The sequence below is a fragment of the Podarcis cretensis genome, assembly GCF_951804945.1.
Source record: "Podarcis cretensis genome assembly, chromosome: 8".
In the NCBI taxonomy this organism is placed as follows: Eukaryota; Metazoa; Chordata; class Lepidosauria; order Squamata; family Lacertidae; genus Podarcis; species Podarcis cretensis.
In genome coordinates, this window is record NC_137177.1 from 4,466,023 (window position 1) to 4,488,903 (window position 22,881).

General features: G+C 47.1%; 1 protein-coding gene across 1 annotated transcript; it reads left to right on the forward strand.

Annotated features, from left to right (window-relative positions):
- Positions 1 to 7,173: 7,173 nt before the first annotated feature.
- LOC307221213 (cytochrome P450 2G1-like) lies at positions 7,174 to 22,343 on the forward strand. The gene is made up of 9 exons (XM_079985593.1): positions 7,174 to 7,974; positions 8,885 to 9,047; positions 9,821 to 9,970; positions 10,436 to 10,596; positions 11,608 to 11,784; positions 13,725 to 13,866; positions 19,271 to 19,458; positions 19,597 to 19,738; positions 20,431 to 22,343. Exons 1-9 carry the CDS (start codon positions 7,795 to 7,797, stop codon positions 20,610 to 20,612), a joined length of 1,485 nt encoding a protein of 494 aa, XP_079841719.1. The 5' UTR covers positions 7,174 to 7,794; the 3' UTR covers positions 20,613 to 22,343.
- The last annotated feature ends 538 nt before the right edge of the window (positions 22,344 to 22,881 follow it).

Below are 22,881 nucleotides of genomic sequence, written 5' to 3' on the forward strand. Positions count from 1 at the left end.
ATAATAATAATAATAATAAAATTTATTTATATCCCGCCCTCCCCAGCCGAAGCCAGACTCAGGGCGGCTAACAACAATAAAACAGTACAACAGTACAACACAACACTCTAAAATCGTTCATTATAAAATTCAAATCAAACCAATGGCAACCATTGGGCCAGAGCTCCGCGAAGATTGTCGAAGGAGGGGGTCAGGCTGTGCCCTGACCAAAGGCCTGGTGGAACAGCTCTGTCTTGCAGGCCCTGCGGAAAGATGTCAAGTCCCGCAGGGCCCTGGTCTCTTGTGACAGAGCGTTCCACCAGGTTGGAGCCGCAGCCGAAAAAGCCCTGGCTCTGGTTGAGGCCAGCCTAACCTCTCTGTGGCCTGGGACCTTCAAGATGTTTTTATTTGAAGACCGTAAGTTTCTCTGTGGGACATACCAGGAGAGGCGGTCCCGTAGGTACGAGGGTCCTAGGCCGTATTGGGCTTTAAAGGTTAAAACCAGCACCTTGAACCTGATCCTGTACTCCACCGGGAGCCAGTGCAGCTGGTATAGTACCGGATGAATGTGATCTTGCAGTGAAGACCCCGTAAGGAGTCTCGCTGCAGCATTCTGCACCCGCTGGAGTTTCTGGGTCAGTCTCAAGGGCAGCCCCACGTAGAGCGAGTTACAATAATCCAGTCTGGAGGTGACCATCGCGTGGATCACAGTGGCTAGGTCAGGGCGAGAGAGGTAAGGAGCCAACTGCTTAGCTTGGCGGAGATGGAAAAAATGCCGCCTTTGTTATAGCTGCAATCTGCGCCTCCATGGAAAGGGAGGTGTCGAAGATTTATTTATGACTTTTGGAACAGCTGCCACTTTCCCCACCCAGAGCCAGGGTTTGGTCTTGGACTGTGCTCTCTATTGGTCCTAGCCACAGATATTTTTGAGACAGCCCTTTCTTCCCTTTTGGGATGAGCTGTGTCAGAATTCAGGGTCGGTCAGAGGTATGTGCCTATCTCTCGAGGCACCGGCTGAATTCTTTTGACCTCCCTCCGGCGACTCCCGGTAGGAAAAACACACGAGGTCCGTTCCGGCGATTTTTCTCAGGCTGTGAGAAAAACACACCAAACTGCTTCTCCTCCTCCCTGCTCTCCAGCATATCCCCAGGGAGGGGAATCAGACACAGACAGAAATGTATCTACATGTTTTATTCCTGTCTTCAGCAGTCAAACAGTAAAAGATGTCCGCTCTCTTCAACAAACAGAGAGAAACTCCAAACTCCACCCATGTACATCCTGTACAGGTCATATGACACACACACTGAGCTAACATCCGGTGCTCAGTACAGAATGGACTGCCCCTTTGTTCCCATGGCAACAGTCACACACATCCTGTTTGGCTTTCCAGCCACAAGCAGCAGACTTGGCTGCTATAGCCTTTGCTTGCTGCTGCATTGCTGCTTTAGAATAACAAGCTGTGGCTCAGGGGTAGAGCAAAAGGTCCCACGTTCTATACTGGCAGCACCACCAGATATGGCTGTTAATTTCCCCTTCCTGAAATCCTGGGATAACCCCTGCCAATTTGTGTCAAGACTGGCTCAGAATAAGGCCTCCTGTGTTCCTTTCCCCAGTTTCGATGTTACTGAGCCAAATCTAAGCGGCTTCTGTCCCCACATCCTAGCCTCAGCCTCCTGGCAAGTTGTGCACAACAGTTCCCTGGTCCTTGCCAGATATCTTCAGCCTTTGCACACATGAATTTTGTTGCTCTCACATGGTTGAAGCCCATGACAATTTGGGCAGCACGTATTGTCCAAGCCGCAGAATGTTTTTCTTACGCAACCTGCTTAAGCGGCTCCTTTTTCAAGGACATAATGAAGAACTGGTTCGGACCAACCCTTTGAGAGGTTTAGCATTACCCATTGTGCTCAGGGTGGATTCCCCAAAGGCTAATCCTGCCTTTTCACAGCCTTTTGTTCTTTATAGATTCTCTCTCTCTCTCTCTCCCTCTCTCTCTCTCTCTCTCTTTCTTTCTTTTCTTGCTTGCTTGCTCCTTCTGGCTTCTCAGGGAACTGTCATGGTATGATTAGGCACAATGAATTTGGCAAACACTGGGTGCCTGGTTGTGTAACTTGCACAGGGCTGTCACCATTACTCTGCAGCTGAAAAGAGAAAGCATGAACAATGGTTAGAACCAAAGTCCCAGACCATCAGCAGTACAATTGGGTGGTTTTTTACATTAAAAAATACCGTACATGGATATTACGTTTACGGGGAGGGGGGGGCACCACTGGGTCTTTCTTGCGGGTCATAATTATTAAGGAACTTGCACACTGGACAGAGAGGTACGATGTGGGGCACTTACATCATTCAGATATGCTGAGCCAAAATTGGTGGGGGTGGGGGCTTTGCTGCAGTGGTGGGAGAGGGAGAAAAGTACCAAGACTGATACAGAATACCTCTGTTAAGGGAAAAGAATTCTGGGGTGAGAGCCTACTCAACAGCGCAGCTCATCGGGGCGCAAGTCCCCTGCAGGTCCATGCAGTCAGTAAAATAACGCCAAGTTGTTGTTTAGTCATTTAGTCGTGTCCGACTCCTCACGACCCCCTGGACCAGAGCACGCCAGGCACTCCTGTCTTCCACTGCCTCCCGCAGTTTGGTCAAACTCATGCTGGTAGCTTCGAGAACACTGTCCCACCATCTCGTCCTCTGCCGTCCCCTTCTCCTTGTGCCTGTGAGATTTTGACCAGCTTTGGCCCATCTGAAGCTGAAGCTGATACAGGCTCGTCATATCTTGAGCCCAAGCACAGCGTCGTCACACAGCAGAAGGATAAGCAGTATGTGCCACATTCTCAACTTTATTTACACTTCTATGCTGAGAGAATACAAACATGCATCTTGCCTCTGTGAGAGCAGAGAAGCAACCTTCTCTCAGAAACAAAGAACAGCGAGAGAACAGTAAAAAACAGGAAACCAGTGAACGTCACATCCAGTCTCCCATTCCCGTGGGAACCCAACAGTAACTCTGACTGTGGAATGCAAAACAATGTCCCGTGACTGCAGTTGCTGCTCAGTGAGGGAAAGAGAAACCAACAGTGCCCTCCATCTTTCCCAACATCAGGGTCTTTTCCAAGGAGTCTTCTCTTCTCCTGAGGTGGCCAAAGTCTTGGAGCCTCAGCTTCAGGATCTGTCCTTCCATTGAGCACTCAGGGCTGATTTCCTTCAGAATGGAGAGGTTTGATCTTCTGGCAGTCCATGGGACTCTCAAGAGTCTCCTCCAGCACCAGAATTCAAAAGCATCCATTCTTCGGCGATCAGCCTTCTTTATGGTCCAGCTCTCACTTCCATACATCACTATCCAGCCAAGTAATTTGGAGCAAAACAGTGGTCAGTAGACCACGATCTTTATCGTTGTGTGACAGGTCCCCACAGGAGTAAGAACCCCGAACACAGGGTGACATCCTCTTTAAAACTTCCCTCTTTCCCCCTGAATACACTTTGAGCAGCAGCATTGATACATCATCACTACATCACTAGCATGTCACAAATGGGGAGGGGTACACAAGGATTACACAAGTTCAACATTAGGTCACTTGATCAGACACCTTTCCTAAGACCATCACCGAAAGAACAATAAAACTCTTGACATCTCCTTGCCCTCAGGACTTGTCTGGAGATGGGCTTTCAGAACACCTGACTTGCTCAACTGCCTCTGCGGATGTCTAGTGTTGCCCCCTTGGTCACTCCCTGGGTGGGGGGCCGTGTATGTGCTCTCACGCTTGGGGAATTATGACAGGATGCCGTGTTCCTGCTGCCTGCTTCTTGGTCCATGGAGGGAGGTGGAGCCCAAATTCACCTTTCTTTAAGGGTTAAAATGGTGTTGGAAAGAGGAGAAACGGTTAAAGTATGGATTTTCTACGAATTTATAAAGCTAGGTACAGTGGAACCTTTGGTTACATACGCTTCAGGTTACATATGCTTCAGGTTATAGACTCTGCTAACCCAGAAATATTACCTTGGGTTAAGAACTTTGCTTCAGGATGAGAACAGAAATCGTGCTCCGGCAGCGCGGTGGCAGCAGGAGGTCCCATTAGCTAAAGTGGAACCACAGGTTAAGACCACTTTCAGGTTAAGAACGGACCTCCGGAACGAATTAAGTTCTGAACCCGAGGTACCGCTGTATCTTCCCTGAGATGTCAAGTCAAAAGGATACATTCAGGCATAATATTTGTAACATTGTAACAAATCGGGGGTTCGAATCCCCGCGGCGGGGTGCGCTCCCGCTGCTCGGTCCCAGCGCCTGCCAACCTAGCAGTTCGAAAGCACCTCCGGGTGCAAGTAGATAAATAGGGACCGCTTACCAGCGGGAAGGTAAACGGCGTTTCCGTGTGCGGCTCTGGCTCGCCAGAGCAGCGATGTCACGCTGGCCACGTGACCCGGAAGTGTCTCCGGACAGCGCTGGCCCCTGGCCTCTTAAGTGAGATGGGCGCACAACCCCAGAGTCTGTCAAGACTGGCCCGTACGGGCAGGGGTACCTTTACCTTTACCTTTAACAACTTTAAAGAGGTGGGTGCCCCTGTCATTTCTGTAACACTCACAAAAGCCTGTCAAAAGTGTGTTGTGTTGGGGGGAATGACCTGCCGCTGGTTGTCTACATTGCGCTGCCTCTCAGAGGCATCTCAGGTCTTCTCATGCCTTGATAAATATTAGTCAGCTGGGGCCATACATGCTTGAGGTATGGAGGATCAGTTAGCATTCTCGCTGCCTCGCCTCTGTTCACAAGGGTTTGAGTGATTGGTGGGTAAACAAAGGCACTCAAAGTGCAAAGTCAGGTTCCCAAAGGGAGAGTTATTCCCTTGCAGGGGTTGTGTAACGCCAGCTGCAACCCAATCTCGCTTTACATAACTGCTGATGCAAAGCTCAGCCCCCACCTTCCCGCCTGCTCCTGTTGATCCACATGCTCGCAGAGCACTTCCCAATCTCTCATTGATTTTGATGTTTGTAAAATGCTTTTCTGTTTGCTAAGGTTTAAATGAAGCAATCGTCAAGCATTCTTGACCCAGGGCAGTTGGCTGAAAGGCCAGGGCCACTGCATTGAGAGTTGACAACACCCGTGATTGATTTTGAGGTAGCCGTGAGTTCCACGCAGAGGAACCTTTTCCCAGCTGATGGTAAAGCATGGAAGTGCCTCGTCATTCCTTTTTTAAAATGATTTTTATTAAAGATTTCAATTTCACATTTCGAAATAAACATTTTACAAACTTTAAGCTAACCACTGACTTCCCTTCTTCTCCTTCTGTGGGTCGTTTTGCATATCCTCTGTTCCTGCATATTTTACCTTAACCATTCATATCAGATTTCCACTTTTACAACAATCAATTATCACTTACACTGTTGAATTTATCTTAACGCTGCCAGCGTTTTCAGCTGCCTATATTTGTTCCCCACATATTCAATGAATATTTTCCACTCTTCTTTAAATATACGTTCTTCTTGCTCTCTTATTCTATATGTTAAACCTGCGAGTTCTGCAAATTCTAACATCTTAAGTTGCCAATCTTGTTTACGAGGGACCTCGCTCACTTTCCATTTGGGGCTAACAAAACATGGGCCACTGTTGCTGCCTACATAATCAGGCTTTTCTGACCCCTAGGGATTTCTGTCTAGATTATTCCCAATAGAAAGGACTTTGGTCTTTTTGGGAAAGCAATGTTAAAAATTTTTTTTCCAACTCATTATAAATCATTTCCCAAGGAAGTGCTTTGTCGTTCTTTGGGCAGCTGGAGCCCTCGCATCACATGAACTTTTGAATGGGTCTCATTTTCTAAGTGGTGCCTTGTTGAAATCGCCCTAGATGAGACAAGACTCCAAAGTCTTGTACAAAGGCAGACCGTCTGGCCCAAAACAGTTTATTCCACCCAGAGTTTGTTTCTGCACTCTATGGGATGAGGTGGAGAATCTTCAGGCAGGGCCTTCACAGTAGCCTCTAAACCATGCAGAGGTGGGAAGGACAGATAGAGAATAACCTCCTGTTGTGCCTATGATGTTTTGGGGTTTTCTGTGCACAAGGGGAAAGGCAGCGCTGTCAGACACCGTTGGTGGCTTCGGCAAATGCTCAACTGGTCACCCTCTGGAGCTGGCCCCAGTTTACCAGCCGGAACATAGCAAACTGTCTTCCACTAAGTCAGAACACTGGTCTACCCAGTTTGTCATAGTCTGCACTGACTGGGAATGGCTCTCCAGAGTTTGAGACAGAGACTCTCTTACAGCTCTATCTGGATATGCCAGGGATTGGACCTGGTCTTGTGGCCTTCTGCATGCAAGGCAGCTCACAGAAGGGACCCCAAGGGTCATCTAGCCAAACGCTATGCAATGCAGGAATCACAGCTGAAACCTTCTTTCCCAGCCTGGCTATGAGATGCTGTCAGAGATTGAACCCAGCACCTTCTGCATGTGGGGCAGGTGACCTGCCATTGAGCTATGGCCCTGTCTGGGCAGGCGATAGTTCTCCCCATGATCTCAAACAAATATCTTTCAGAATAGAACTTTTAACTGGAGGCTGCTTCTGGGACCTAGCAATGGGCTCATACATGGTGGAGCAATGATCTCCCCAACCCAGTATACAAGCAGGGGCTGTAGATCATAGGAGTTAACTCCTAGGGGGCCAAGGTCCCTTTGGCCCCCCAATAAAATATTTGAGCCCTCCCCCAAAGAAACATTGATGGGCATTTCCATTTGAATGGTGTGCATGCATCTGTGATCAGTTAGGTGGGGCGGGACTTACCTGGGCCCCCCAATATTTTATTCAAGTTGGCACTCCTGCTGTAGATAATAATAATAATAAGCATATACAGATCTCCTGGTGACAGCAGTCACGAAATTAAAAGACGCCTGCTTCTTGGGAGAAAAGCAATGACAAACCTAGAGAGCATCCTAAAAAGCAGAGATATTACCTTGCCAACAAAGGTCCGTATAGTTAAAGCTATGGATTTCCCAGTAGTGATGTATGGAAGTGAGAGCTGGAGCATAAAGAAGGCTGATCGCCGAAGAATTGATGCTTTTGAATTATGGTGCTGGAGGAGACTCTTGAGAGTCCTATGGACTGCAAGAAGATCAAACCTCTCCATTCTGAAGGAAATCAGCCCTGAGTGCTCACTGGAAGGACAGATCGTGAAGCTGAGGCTCCATGACTTTGGCCACCTCATGAGAAGAGAAGACTCCTTGGAAAAGACCCTGATGTTGGGAAAGATGGAGGGCACAAGGAGAAGGGGGCGACAGAGGACGAGATGGTGGGACAGTGTTCTTGAAGCTACCAGCATGAGTTTGACCAAACTGCGGGAGGCAGTGGAAGACAGGAGTGCCTGGCGTGCTCTGGTCCATGGGGTCACGAAGAATCGGACACAACTAAATGACTAAACAACAACAAACAACAACAACAACAGATTTCCTGGATGCTCAAAGGAACTTTCCTGATAAATATTGGCAGCAAGGCTGTGTCATTGATTTCTGCAGACTTTGAACTCTGATCCTAAATCGGCCTGCTTCTGTAAGATACAGTAGAAAGGTGGGAAGCTATGCAGTGTTTTTTTAAAAAATGCCTTCTTCAGTTTAGCCAAGAAATTTTCCACGTGCCCCAAATGCTCATTTTGAACTCAGAGAGGAATCCATCCATCCTCTACCTTCCCCACACAATGAATGCTATATTGAAACTCAATCTTGTTTTCCTGCTCTGCAAGGAAGTCCAGGAGGCCAGGCTAGCTGGTTTCACTTACAGGGCACGGGCATATAATGGGTGCACCAAGGCTGGCCTTCAGCTGAATTCTCAGCCACTTGGCCATGGAGTTTGGAGGGGCACTGAGCATCTTCCTGGCCATCTGTGTCTCCTGCTTGCTCCTCATCTCAGCATGGAAGAGGATGCACAAGGAAGGCAAGTTGCCCCCTGGGCCAACGCCCTTGCCTTTCATCGGCAACTTGCTGCAAATCAAAACCAGCGAGCCCTTTAAGTCCTTTCTGGCGGTGAGTTGTGCTCTCTTTGCCATCAGAAGTTTGGGAGGAAATGAGGGGAGAATGTATGGCTGGGCTGGGGCTGTATGCTTAGTTTTCAAGAATCCTTGTGTTTCGAACTGCCCAAGTGGAGTCAGGGAACAGGTATGAGCGCATGTTCCACCTTCCACAAGGTAGCTCTTATGACTCCAGCCAGGTGAGACCAGTGGTCTGCTCAGCACTGCATCTGTGACTGAGCACAACTCTCTGGAAAGAGCCCAGAGGGGCCTGTAGGCAACATCAATCCCACTTTTTGCTCCACAAAGGCAATTCAGAGATATGTTGCCTCTGAAAATGGAAGCTCCATATCACCTTTTATGAGCAAATACCCACTGACCAAATACCATAGCTGTCAACTTTTCCCTTTTCTTGCGAGGAATCCTATTTGGAATAAAGGCATTTCCCTTAAAGAAAGGGTAACGTTGACAGCTATGCCAAATACCCACCCGGCATGAATTTATTTTATTTCTACTTACAGCCACCCAAGTAAGTATCTACCACCATAAGGGTCTACAACCATCACCACTTAACTCTGTGTTGTGTGAAGTAGGACTTTCTCTCTCTCTCTGTTCTGAATCTCTTACTAACGAACCTCTTTGAATGACAGCATGTTATAGAATTAATTGCAGGGTGTGTGTATGTCTATCCACTTTTCCCATGCAATATATATGCCAGCCTGGTGCCCTCCAGATGTTTTGGACTACAACTTCCATCAGCCCCAACCAGCATGGTTATGGTAGCTAGGGCTGATGGGAATTGTAGTCCAAAACACCTGGAGGGCACCAGGTTGGCCCAGATGGATTGAAGGCTTCTACAACCTTCTTTCATGCGTCCTGCTTTGCCTGTTTCGCCATTGTCTTCTTAACTATGGTTTCTTCCACAGCTGCAGCAAAAATATGGTCCCGTGTTCACGGTGTACCTTGGGCCGCGGAGAGTTGTGGTCCTGTGTGGACATGAGGCAGTGAAGGAAGCTTTGGTAGACCAAGCTGAGGAGTTCAGTGGCCGGGGGGAGCTGGCTTCTATTGACCGCAACTTCAATGGCTTTGGTGAGTCAAGTAGATCTGGTGGGTTCTGCCAATACAACATGGAGAAACTCTTATGATTGGTAAAGGAGAGTCTGTTTTGCAGGTAGGAATAGAGCAGAAATTCATATTTAAAGGTGAACTGGTTGAATCTGACCTTTTTGAAACAATACAGAAACCAAAACACGGCCATCCTTCAGAATTTGCAGCTCTCCAAATTTTGTAGCGCAATTCTCCAAACAAGCAACGCATACCAAAATGTGTCCGCTAGGGTAGTGTCCATAAAAATGCATATGTAAGATTCAAAGATCCTTTATATTAGGGGGAATTGGTTGCAAAAAAAAAAAATTATATCCTAGGACAATATCACACTTTCAGGTTGATTAATATTCATGAAGGCTTTAAAAAGAAGAATTTCAAACTGGCATGGGAATGTGGAGGATCAAACTTAAGTTTGGGAAAATATGAAAGTGGAAATATGAAACCAGAGATTTTCCCATCTCTAGTTGGAGACAGCCTTTCTCAACTAGAGAAAGCTGTTTTGAACTACAGTCAGTGAGGTCTGCTCTAAGGTGAGGGAGCTTACTGGGGGCAGCCACAGATGGGTTGTCGCTGATGTAAATTGCCACCAGAATTTCTTAAATTTCCTGCCAGACAGAACCTCTCCTGGGCTTGTGAGTTGAGGAGCTGAGTTGTAATATGTGCCTGCCTTGTTCAGGCCTAAATGTAGAGGGCAGGAGATAAGATTTTGTATCAACCACGGCTGCCCTAATGAAAGTCACTGCCTTCATTTCCAGGAGTTGCTTTCGCCAACGGAGAACGGTGGAGGCAGCTGCGTCGCTTCTCCCTCACCACCCTGAGGAATTTTGGGATGGGGAAACGCTCCATTGAGGAGCGGATCCAGGAGGAGGCCCAGTACCTGCTGGAGGAGTTTAGGAAAACTAAAGGTTAGTGTTGGGACGCGGGTGGCACTGTGGGTTAAACCACAGAGCCTAGGACTTGCTGATCAGAAGGTCGGTGGTTCGAATCCCCGCGATGGGGTGAGCTCCCATTGCTCGGTCCCTGCTCCTGCCAACCTAGCAGTTCGAAAGCACGTCAAAGTGCAAGTAGATAAATAGGTACCACTCCGGCGGGAAGGTAAACGGCGATTCCGTGCGCTGCTCTGGTTCGGCAGAAGCGACTTTGTCATGCTGGCCACATGACCCGGAAGCCAGTAAAGCGAGATGAGCACCGCAACCCCAGAGTTGGGCACGACTGGACCTCATGGTCAGGGGTCCCTTTACCTTTACCTTTAAAGGTTAGTGTTGGCCTCGCCCAACTCCTTCCACAGTGCTGCTTCTGCCAGAGGCTTGTGGAGAGGGAAATGGGGGAAGGGTGCCATCACCAATGACCCTTGGTTTTGTGCTTTTCAGGACTGCCCTTTGATCCCACCTTCTTCCTAAGCCGCACAGTCTCCAATGTCATCAGTTCCGTTGTCTTTGGCAGTCGCTTTGACTATGACGACAAGGTTTTTCTCTCCTTGTTGCGCATGATCAACGAGAGCTTCATAGAGATGAGCACTCCTTGGGCACAGGTAATGAAAAGATCTGGAAGGGAGTCCATCTGCCCTTTTTCTGCAAGGGGGAAGCATTCTAAAAATGGAACCTCAGCTTCTCAAGACGACAATGGGGAGAGGCAATAGACCCCTTCTGCGGGAGTCTCTGCTATTTATTTATTTATTTATTTATTTATTTATTCGATTTGATTTGATTTTACAACTCCATTCCCAATCATGAACACATAAGGTAAAAATAGCACAAGATTCTTCTGAAACTCAGAACTTCCCCCCTCCCTTCTGTGGGTTCTTCAAGTAAATTTTTTTTTACTGCATATAATAAGTCCATTATATGGACACGGGTGGCGCTGTGGGTTAAACCACAGAGCCTAGGGCTTGCCGATCAGAAGGTCGGTGGTTTGAATCCCCGTGACGGGGTGAGCTCCCATTGCTCGGTCCCTGCTCCTGCCAACTTAGCAGTCCGAAAGCAACTCAAAGTGCAAGTAGATAAATAGGTACCGATCTGGCGGGAAGGTAAACAGCATTTCAGTGTGCTGCTTTGGTTTGCCAGAAGCAGCTTAGTCATGCTGGCCACATGACCCGGAAACTGTACGCTGGCTCCCTTGGCCAATAAAGTGAGATGAGCGCCGCAGCCCCAGAGTCGGTCACGACTGGACCTAATGGTCAGGGTTCCCTTTACCTTTACCTAATAAGTCCATTTAGTTTGCTATCCTCCATTGTATCCAAAGTCATTGCAAGTTATTTAAAACCTGCCCAACAGTTCAAGTATCTACAGTGGTCTTTCAAATATAATGCAAATTTGTCCCATTCTTTATTGAAGCTTTGATCCTCCTGATTTCTGATCTTCCCAGTTAATCTTACCATCTCTGCATGGTCCAGTAGTTTCTGCCAGTCCTCCTCAGTGGGAATCTTACCGTCTTTCCATCTCTGGGCAAGAGTCTCTGCTCTTTATTCCTCTCAATGTACAAGCTGTATTCCTTGGGTGCATGATCTCAGAATACAGCAACAACAGCTGCTTTTCCCTTCCAGCTCTACGACATGTATTCCTGCGTCATGCAATACTTGCCCGGGAGACACAACCGCATCTACTACCTAATCGAGGAGCTCAAGGATTTCATTGCGGAGAGAATCAAAACGAACCAAGCGACACTCGATCCCAACAACCCGCGGGATTTCATTGATTGCTTCCTTATCCAGATGGAGAAGGTACCAGAATGGATCCCCTCTTCAGCGGCAGCCACAGGAGAAGGGAAGAGAACCAAACTGGACCATATTATTTGAAACTGGAAGGGAAGCCCCCACCCCCTGCCAGGATAGGGGCAGCAATACTTGGAATCCTGGTTGTGTGTGCAGCTCTCCTCACTCAGAAACGTGTGCTGAAAGGCAACCAAAATGCTTGGGGGTGCCTTGGCGCATTTTTCCCTATGAGAAAAGGCTACAATATCAGGTTTTCCAGTTGGGGGGGGGGGGAGACAGCTCAGAGGAGACATAGCAGAAATTTGTCCAATTACAAATTTCTCTGTGGTTAAACCACAGAGCCTAGGACTTGCCAATCAGAAGGTCGGTGGTTCGAATCCCTGTGGCGGGGTGAGCTCCCATTGCTCGGTCCCTGCTCCTGCCAAGCTAGCAGTTCGAAAGCACATCAAAGTGCAAGTAGATAAATAGGTACCGCTCTGGCGGGAAGGTAAACGGCGTTTCCGTGCGCTGCTCTGGTTTGCCAGAAGCGGCTTAGTCATGCTGGCTACATGACCTGGAAGCTGTACGCCGGCTCCCTTGGCCAGTAAAGCGAGATGAGTGCCACAACCCCAGAGTCGGCCACGACTGGACCTAATGGTCAGGGGTCCCTTTACCTTTACCTTATGCGAAGGGTGGGTGGCTTTTCCTGCCCTAGGGCCATTTTCCCACGGGTGGTGCATGGAGCCAGAGGAAAAAGTGGGCTGAGCAATGAATTTGAATGTGACCTTTGCATGGCAGTTTCTGTAACACCCACACCCCTCCCTATCTGTCTGGACAAGCAAGAGGCATTAGCAGAGTCAGTGCTGCATTTATGTATAAGCTAAATAAGCTATAGCTTAGGGCCCCACTCTCTTGCCCCCCCCCAAAAAAAAATTAAAAGAATAAAAAAACTGGATGTACATTTCCAAAATATAAGATTAAAAAAACCTACATACGGTTAGAGCTTAATAATTATTTCACTATTAATATATAAAGGTAAAGGTACCCCTGCCCATACGGGCCAGTCGTATCTGACTCTGGGGTTGTGCGCCCATCTTGCTTAAGAGGCCAGGGGCCAGCGCTGTCCAAGGACACTTCCGGGTCACGGGGCCATCATGACAAGCTGCATCTGGCGAGCCAGCGCAGCACATGGAAATGCCGTTTACCTTCCCGCTAGTAAGCGTTCCCTATTTATCTACTTGCACCCGGGGGTGCTTTCGAACTGCTAGGTTGGCAGGCGCTGGGACGGAGCAATGGGAGTGCACCCCGCCGCGGGGATTCGAACTGCCAACCTGACGATCGGCAAGTCCTAGGCACTGAGGTTTTACCCACAGCGCCACCCACATCCCCCACTATTAATATACTTCTTCTTAAATGTGTTTCAGTTCAACAATGACTTTGATAAAATACATACAGTGGTACCTCGGGTTACATACACTTCAGGTTACAGACTCCGCTAACCCAGAAATATTACCTTGGGTTAAGAACTTTGCTTCAGGATGAGAACAGAAATCGTGCTCCGGCAGCGCGGTGGCAGCAGGAGGCCCCATTAGCTAAAGTGGTGCTTCAGGTTAAGAACAGTTTCAGGTTAAGAACGGACCTCCAGAACAAATTAAGAACTTAACCTGAGGTACCACTGTATTTTGTTATGTGCAAATGGCGTTAGAGACCTATTAGGTCCATAAATTACCATATAGAGTATATTCAACACAAAAAACAGCAACAATTTGTTGTTGACAAGCTGGACATATAAAGGGCCCCATTACCTTCAGTAGCTTAAGGCCTCATCAAACCTAAATCCAGCCCTGAGCAGAGTCAAAGCACTTCTGAACCATAAAACCATTCTTCCCACCAATGACCATGCTTGCGTACACGGTGCACATTCACGCACATGCACACACATATATGCTAATTTCTTTGTTCCTTCAAAGGAAAAAGGGAACCCTTCCAGTGAATTCAACCTGAAGAATCTGGTCCTCACCACCCTCAACCTGTTCTTTGCTGGGACAGAGACAGTCAGCTCCACTCTGAGATACGGATTCCTCTTCTTGATGAAACACCCAGAAGTGGAAGGTATGGAGGATGACATCTGGGACTGGCAGATGTCAAGCAAGTGCTGATGTAGTGGTGTGGTGTAGTGGTTAAGAGCAGTAGACTCGTAATCTGGTGAACCGGGTTCGCTTCCCCGCTCCTCCACATGCAGCTGCTGGGTGACCTTGGGCTAGTCACACTTCTTTGAAGTCTCTCAGCCCCCACATCTCACAGAGTGTTTGTTGTGGGAGAGGAAGGGAAAGGAGAGTGTTAGCTGCTTTGAGACTCCTTCGGGTAGTGATAAAGCGGGATATCAAATCCAAACTCTTCTTCTTCTTCCTTCATCTGCCTGGGGCTCTTCAGGTATTTTGGGCTACCAACGCCCATCAGACGCGGGTGGCGCTGTGGTCTAAACCACTGAGCCTCTTGGGCTTGCCGATCAGAAGGTCGGCGGTTTGAATCCCCACGATGGGATGAGCTCCCGTTGCTCCGTCCCAGCTCCTGCCAACCTAGCAGTTCGAAAGCACGTCAAAGTGCAAGTAGATAAATAGGTACCGCTGTGGCAGGAAGGTAAACGGCGTTTCCGAGCACTGCTCTGCTTTTGGTGTTCCATTGCGCTAGAAGCGGCTTAGTCCTGCTGGCCACATGACCTGGAAAAACTGTCTGCAGACAAACGCCGGCTCCCTCAGCCTGTAAAGTGAGATGAGCGCTGCAACCCCAGAGTCGTCTGCGACTGGTCTTAACTGTCAGGGGTCCTTTACCTTTTTTATCTGCCTGGGGCTCTTCAGGTATTTTTGGCTACAACACCCATCAGACTCAGTCGGCACAACAATTGTAGTTCAAAATAAATAGAGGCACTAAGTTGGTAAAGGCTGGTTTAGGGTTAAATCATTACCTGAAAGTATAACAATCCAGGTCTGTAGCCAAATACGACCCATTAAGCTTAGATAGCATTATCATTTACCATTGATAAGACGATTAATGATGGCACCTAATATGCATCAGCAGCTGTATCAAAATCAGAAGAACCAGGAGACCAGAGGCACCCATCTAGTAAAAGGTAAAGGTAAAGGGACCCCTGACCATTAGGTTCAGTCGTGACCGACTCTGGGGTTGCGGCGCTCATCTCGCTTTATTGGCCGAGGGAGCACGGTGTCATGTGGCCAGCATGACTAAGCCGCTTCTGGCAAACCAGAGCAGCGCACGGAAACGCTGTTTACCTTCCCGCCGGAGCGGTACCTATTTATCTACTTGCACTTTGGCACGCTTTCGAACTCCTAGGTTGGCAGGAGCAGGGTCCGAGCAACGGGAGCTCACCCCGTCGCAGGGATTCGAACCGCTGATCTTCTGACCAGCAAGTCCTAGGCTCTGTGGTTTAACCCACAGCGCCACCCGCATCAGTGCTAAAAGCATCATGAGGATGGCTGACAGGTGAGGGAGAGAGAGAGAGAGAGAGAGAGAGAGAGAGAGAGAGAGACTGCAGCACATGAAAAGTGCTGCCTCACTCTGCTTTTCATCATGGAAGGCAAGCTTCAGCTGCTGTCAATGGGGACTTTCCCCCAGAGTTTAATAGTGGGGGGGGGCTTTCATCGGGATCACAGTGAAGTAGGGAACAGCTAATCCCGTGCCCCCTTGGGCAGCCCCCACCTGCCTGCCTTCTCCCACACGTCCAGTCCAATGGGTGGAACCTACCTGCCAGCTTTCTCTTCCTCCCCAGCCTCAATTTTCCTCATTGCAGAGCTCAGCAGGGAGGATGAAAAATGGGGGCAAGGCTGAGTTAGTTGGCTCTGCCTGTCATTGACTCTGGCACCACCTGCTGTTGGGCTGTCTGTCTTCCACCCAAACAGTCCCAAGGGGCACCAGCCACCACTGGCAAAACCTGCTCTCTCTCTCTCTGTTGTGGTCCCAATGAAAGCTGGCCTTCGCACGCCTTCTCTGAAAAAATAAAATAAAAGATGAAGCAAGGTGGGCTTCCTAATTACGTGTTTAACATTAGATCTAAGTGAGCCCTAAGAAAGAGAAGAGGAGAAGAATTGGAGGGCAAAACAAAAATATCTGAATGTGAGATGGAGAAGAGGCCAGGTGCATATTGTAGTGAAAGAGCTCCCCTCCCATCCTTACAGACCTTCAGGGTGGAAGTGCTCACACCCCTTCTTTCTCTACAGAGATTTATTGATTTTATTGATTGCCACATTAAAGTTCAACTGGAGACAACGTGATTCCTGCCCCCTTCACATGGTTAGTTGAGGAGTGATTCAATTACGGCTGCTCACCTCAGTTTTGACCCATAATGAGGAGAAGAGAAAAAGTTGTTGTTTAGTCGTGTCCGACTCTTCGTGACCCCCTGGACCAGAGCACGCCAGGCACCCCTGTCCACCACCACCTCCCGCAGTTTGGTCAAACTCATGCTGGTAGCTTCGAGAACACTGTCCCACCATCTCATCCTCTGTCGTCCCCTTCTCCTTGTGCCCTCCATCTTTCCCAACATCAGGGTCTTTTTCCAGGGAGACTTCTCTTCTCATGAGGTGGCCAAAGTCTTGGAGCCTCAGCTTCAGGATCTGTCCTTCCAGTGAGCACTCAGGGCTGATTTCCTTCAGAATGGAGAGGTTTGATCTCCTTGCAGTTCATGGGACTCTCTCTTTTTTTTTTAAAAAAGTAATATTTATTAAGAGTTTAAAGATTACAAAAAGAAAGAAAAAGAATTAAACAAATCAATATAATACAATACAAAAACAGAAACAAAAACACTACATAAAACATTGAATTAACAAAACAAAACAAAACAAGAACAATTAAAAACACTTCCAATATTTTCAAGCTTATCTTTCATTCGCTTGTTTCATTGACTTCCTCACGCCTCCCTTTTTGTATTCCACTTCAATTACTTCAGCAACTCCTTTCCATCTTCCTCTGTTTTCTGTCCTGTAATTAATCTTAACATATTCTAACCTTGTTTTTTCCCTTTAATACATTAACAGTCTATCTGTACCGAGTTCCTTATAACATTTCTGCCAAAGCCATATAACTTCATTCCACCATTTTTCTAAAGCTCATTAATTTTACAATATTTCTGTAAATAATCTTTAAATTTTTTCCAATCTTCTTCCACCGACTCTTCTCCCTGGTCTCGGATTCTGCCAGTCATTTCTGCCAATTCCATATAGTCCATCAACTTCATCTGCCATTCTTCCCGGGTGGGTAAATCTTGTGTCTTCCAATACTTCGCGATGAGTATTCTTGCTGTTGTTGTTGCATACATAAAGAAAGTTCTGTCCTTCTTTGGCACCAATTGGCCGACCATGCCCAGGAGAAAGGCCTCTGGTTTCTTCAGAAAGGTATATTTAAATACCTTTTTCATTTCATTATAAATCATCTCCCAGAATGTCTTAATCCTTGGGCATGTCCACCAAAGGTGAAAGAATGTACCTTTAGTCTCATTACATTTCCAACATTTATTTTCGGGCAAATGGTAATTTTTTGCAAGCTTGACTGGGGTCATGTACCACCTGTAAATCATTTTCATTAAATTCTCTCTTAGGGTATTACATGCCGTAAATTTCATACCTGTGGTCCATAACTGTTCCCAGTCAGCCATCATTATGTTATGTCCAACATCTTGTGCCCATTTAATCATAGCAGATTTCACCATTTCATCCTGAGTGTTCCATTTCAACAGCAAATTATACATTCTTGACAAATTCTTAATTTTGGGATCTAACAATTCTGTTTCCAATTTTGATTTTTCCACCTGGAAGCCAACCTTTTTATCCAAATTATATGCCTCCATTATTTGGTAACAATGAAGCCAATCTCGCACTTTGTTTTTTAATTTTTCAAAACTCTGCAATTTTACCCTGTCTCCATCGTGTTCCAAAATTTCCCAATATTTCGGCCATTTGGCCTCCATCTGTGCCTTTGCTTCCATTGGTGACAACCATCTTGGGGTTCTATTTTCTAACAGATCCTTATATCTTATCCAAACATTAAACAATGCTTTCCTAACAATATGGTTTTTGAGCCAGTGTGGTGTAGTGGTTAAGAGCGGTGGACTCGTAATCTGGGGAACTGGGTTCGTGTCTCTGCTCCTCCACATGCAGCTGCTGGGTGACCTTGGGCCAGTCACACTTCTCTGAAGTCTCTCAGCCCCACTCACCTCACAGAGTGTTTGTTGTGGGGGAGGAAGGGAAAGGAGAATGTTAGCCGCTTTGAGACTCCTGAAGGGGAGTGAAAGGCAGGATATCAAATCCAAACTCTTCTTCTTCTTCTTGAATGCTTTATGTGCTTTTACCTTATCATACCACAAATATGCATGCCAACCAAATACATTGTTGAAACCTTCTAAATCCAGCACATCAGTGTTTTCAAGAATCAGCCATTCTTTCAGCCAGCAAAAAGCAGCTGATTCATAGTAAAGTTTAAGGTCTGGCAGGGCAAATCCACCTTTCTTTAGCATCAGTTAATATCTTAAATTTTATTCTAGGCTTCTTGCCCTGCCAGACAAATCTGGAAATGTCTCTCTGCCACTTCTTGAAACAATCCGTCTTGTCTATGATTTGCAATGTTTGAAACAAGAACAACATCCTTGGCAATACATTCATTTTTATCACAGCAATTCTGCCTAACAATGATAGCTTCAAATTTGACCATATTTCTAAGTCCTTTTTCACTTCAATCCAACATTTTTCATAATTATCCTTAAACAGATTCACATTCTTGGCAGTCATATTAACCCCTAAGTCCATGGGACTCTCAAGAGTACCATAATTCAAAAGCATCCATTCTTCGGCGATCAACCTTCTTTGTGGTCCAGCTCTCACTTCCATACATCACTACTGGGAAAACCATAGCTTGAACTATACGGACCTTTGTCGGCAAGGTGATGTCTCTGCTTTTTAAGATGCTGTCTAGGTTTGTCATTGCTTTTCTCCCAAGAAGCAGGCGTCTTTTAATTTCGTGACTGCTGTGGACAAAGAGAAAAAGTAGCCACTGCATATGAGTGAGGGGATATGGAAGTGGCCATCTCTGAAAGGCTTCCCTCTAGCTAACTCTTCTGCTCAGGAGGACTGAAGCAATTACTCCCTACTTTGGAGACATCTGTGCTCTCTGCCTCAATGTCCCAGGGAGACAGCAGTAAGTTACGACTGCTGGATCTTCCAGGCATCGTTTTATACCAGCTTCTTCCAGGCCCATAGGAACTGAACAATGATGAGGAACTGTCAGGCATTAAAAAAGGTTGAACGCACTAAGTCCACTTGTTTTCAGTTCAAGGTTTGATGGCTCTACATGATATACAGCTTCCAATTCTAAGCTCCGGAAGGCAGCTAATCCCAGGGCCGTTCCACTCGCATCCATAATGTGCTTCTTTCTCTTACTGATGTGCTCAGAAGGCCATGTTTTCACTTCCCCTGGTTGCTCTCCTAGAAGGTGTTTCTCAATGTCTCCACAGAGAAGGTCCACCAGGAAATTGACCACATCATTGGCCTCAACCGCATCCCTGCCAGCGAAGACAGGATGAACATGCCCTACACAGACGCCGTCATCCATGAGATCCAGAGGCTGACAGACATTGTCCCCATGGGAGTGCCACACACTGTGATGCGAGACACTCAGTTCCGGGGGTACCACCTGCCCAAGGTGAGACAAGAGGGGAGCTAAGTTAAAAAGGAACAACCCTATGGAAAAGATGAAAGGGTGATCCATATCTGTTTATGAGGCCCTCGCTGTCCCTGTCAGTTCCATTTCAATATGGACCTCTGTCTCATGTCTTTCCAGGGCACCGATGTCTTCCCCTTATTAGGCTCAGTCTTACGGGATCCTAAATATTTCAGCAACCCCCAGAAGTTCAACCCTGGGCACTTCCTGGATGAGAAAGGACGCTTTAAGAAGAACGATGCTTTTGTGCCATTTTCTTCAGGTAGGTCTTTGTCCTTGTTTGCTTTTTACTGCTTATTGAAAGTGGCCTTTGGCTAGTCCTTATAGCTTAACCGAGCCTGCAGACTGTTGTGAAGATACAGTGGGATGATTCCTGTGTGTGCCACCCTGAAAACCTTGGAAGAAACATGGGAAACAAACGATGATGTTGATTAAGAATAATAGCAGTACTAGACACTCAGCTCCAGCTCCGAGGGCCTTCTGGAGGTTCCCTCGCTGCAAGAAGCCAAGTTACAGGGAACCAGGCAGAGGGCCTTCTTGGTAGTGACACCCGCCCTGTGGAACGCCCTCCCACCAGATGCCAAAGAGAAAAACAACTACCAGACTTTTAGAAGACATCTGAAGGCAGCCCTGTTTAGGGAAGCTTTTAATGTTTAACAGACTATTGTGTTTTAATATTTTGTTGGAAGCCACCCAGAGTGACTGGGGAAACCCAGCCAGTTGGGCGGGGTATAAATAATAAGTTATTGTTGTTATTATTATTATTATTATTATTATTATTATTATTATTAATTATATAGTAGTACTGGCAGCGAATAATGTGAGAGAGAAATATAAAGGCCGAAGGGAAGGTGTCTTTCCAAGACCTCTGTAGCATCTGCAGCCAGAGTAGAGCCCCCCTTGGCTAAGCAAATTATGACTTGTTCGGGTTCCTTTTTCTCTCTCTCCCCACAGGGAAGCGCGTCTGTCTGGGGGAAGCCATGGCCCGCATGGAGCTCTTCCTCTATTTCACCACCATCTTGCAAAGCTTCTCTCTGAAATCCCTTGTGCCTGCAAAGGACATTGACCTCTCCCCCAAACTGAGTGGCTTTGGGAACATCCCCCCAACATATGAGCTGTGCTTGGTGCCTCGTTGATCCCAGATTTGGCAACCCATTGACTGGGGTGGGTGGGGAGGGAAGGAGGGAGGGAGGGGAGAAGATGCATATTGGGTTCACCTGTTCATCATGGGTCTTGTACGTTTTCATTTCACCCTAAGCTGCTCTAGAACTAGGCAGAAATACACCCCATTATTTAGTCATATTTTTAAGCCTGTGAATTGTCTGGGCTATGTGACTTTCCTGTCTCCTGCCCTGCTCTGTTGTGAGCTTCTGGGAACAGAAGATTGGGATAGATGGATTTGCTTAGTTTGACCCAGTGGGGCAATTCTGACAAAAAATCAGGTACAGTGGTACTTCGGGTTAAGTACTTAATTCGTTCCGGAGGTCCGTTCTTATCCAGAAACTGTTCTTAACCTGAAGCACCACTTTAGCTAATGGGGCCTCCCGCTGCTGCCCCCCCGCTACAGCACGATTTCTGTTCTCATCCTGAAGCAAAGTTCTTAACCTGAGGTACTATTTCTGGGTTAGCGGAGTCTGTAAACTGAAGCGTATGTAACCCCAGGTACCACTGTATCAGAGTTTCTGGGGGCTAACCAGGTTGGGATAGCTGGGATAGCAGGCTTGCTGTGTTTTGAATATCTTATGTAGATTTTTCAGTTTCGTTGTTCTGTATGGGACAATGACAATAAAGGTTATCAAATTGAAAACATAAGAACACAATCAGGAGCTGCTGGAACAGGTCACCGGCCTATCTAGCCTAGCATCCTGTTCTAACAGTGGCCAACCAGATGGCTGTGGGAAGCCTGCAAGTTTGACATGAGGACAACTGTACTTTCCCCTCCTGACATTTCCAGCAACTCATCTTTAGTAGCATTAGTGCCTCTGATGCATAGCTGTCAACATACAGATTTGAAAACAAGGGACCAGCAGCCTTTAAAATAAGGGATCAGCAGCCAAAATAAGAGATTTTAGTCAACCAGCAGCCAAACGAAGCCTCAAGCAGTGGTTCCCACAGTGCAGCAACCCGGCAAAGGAGATGCAGCAAGGAAAACCACCGTCACCTCTCCACTGGGAAGCGCTGAGCAAAGGCGAGTCCCCAGGCAACGCGGCTGATTTGATTGGCAAGCTCCACCCCCCAGTCGTTCTTAGACTCCTGATTGGGTGAGCAATGCAGCCAAGCAACACAGTTGGAGCCTCCCTCCTCCCTGGCCGACAGGGAGGGAGGGAGAGGAGCTGCTTCCTTTGAAACCCAGGAAATTTAAGGGACATCATCAATAAGGGACACGGCACTGGCATAAGGGACTTTCCCAGCAAATAAGGGACACTTGACAGCTATGCTCTGATAATGGAGATACAGCATAGACATCATGGCTAGTAGTCACTGATAGCCCTCTCCTCTTCCATTAATGTGTCCAATCCTCTTTTAAAACCATGTAAATTGGTGGACATCACTTCCTCCTGTGGGAGAGAGTTCCATAGTTTAACTCTGAAATGCATGAAGAAGGACTTTATTTTCTCTGTCCTGAATCTTCCAACATTCAGCTTCAATGGATGTCCTTGTCATGCATAATTTTAGAAACTTTTATCATGATGCCTCTTACTTGTCTCTTCTCTAAACTACAAAGTCCCAAGTGCTGCAGCCTTTCTTCATAGGGAAGTTGCTCCTTGATTGTTTTGGTTGTCCTCTTCTAAACTTTTTCCGATTCTGCAATATCGTTTTTGAGGTGAAGCAACCAGAACTGCCCAGTGACATTCCCCAAGGTTATGCTAATACAGTGGTGCCTTGCAAGACGAAATTAATTCATTCCGCGAGTTGCTTTGTCTTGCGATTTTTTCGTCTTGCGGAGCATGGATTCCCCGGGTATTAACGGTTTTACGAAAAAGGAAGCAAACCCACAAGACGTTTTTGTCTTGCGAAGCAAGCCCATAGGGAAATTCGTCTTGCGAAGCACCTCGAAAAACGGAAAACTCTTTCGTCTAGCGAGTTTTTCGTCTTGCGAGGCATTCATCTTGTGGGGCACCACTGTATTGTCCTAATGCTGTTTCTGTCCAAATCTCCTAGATTCTATGCCTTTAATGGCCACCTTGTGGCCAGAGTCAGCCTACTGAACATCTCCAGGTGGTATTCAGTGGAGGGAGGTAGACAGGTCTTGGATCACAAAGAGTCACAAGCAATCAAAGAGCTACCTGGCACCCCAACATGGCAGCCTTCTGCAACCTGGTGCCCTCCAGCTGCTTCAGACTACAATGAGTTATAGTCCAAAACAGCTTGAAGGCACCAGGTTGAGCAAGACTGCTCTATGGT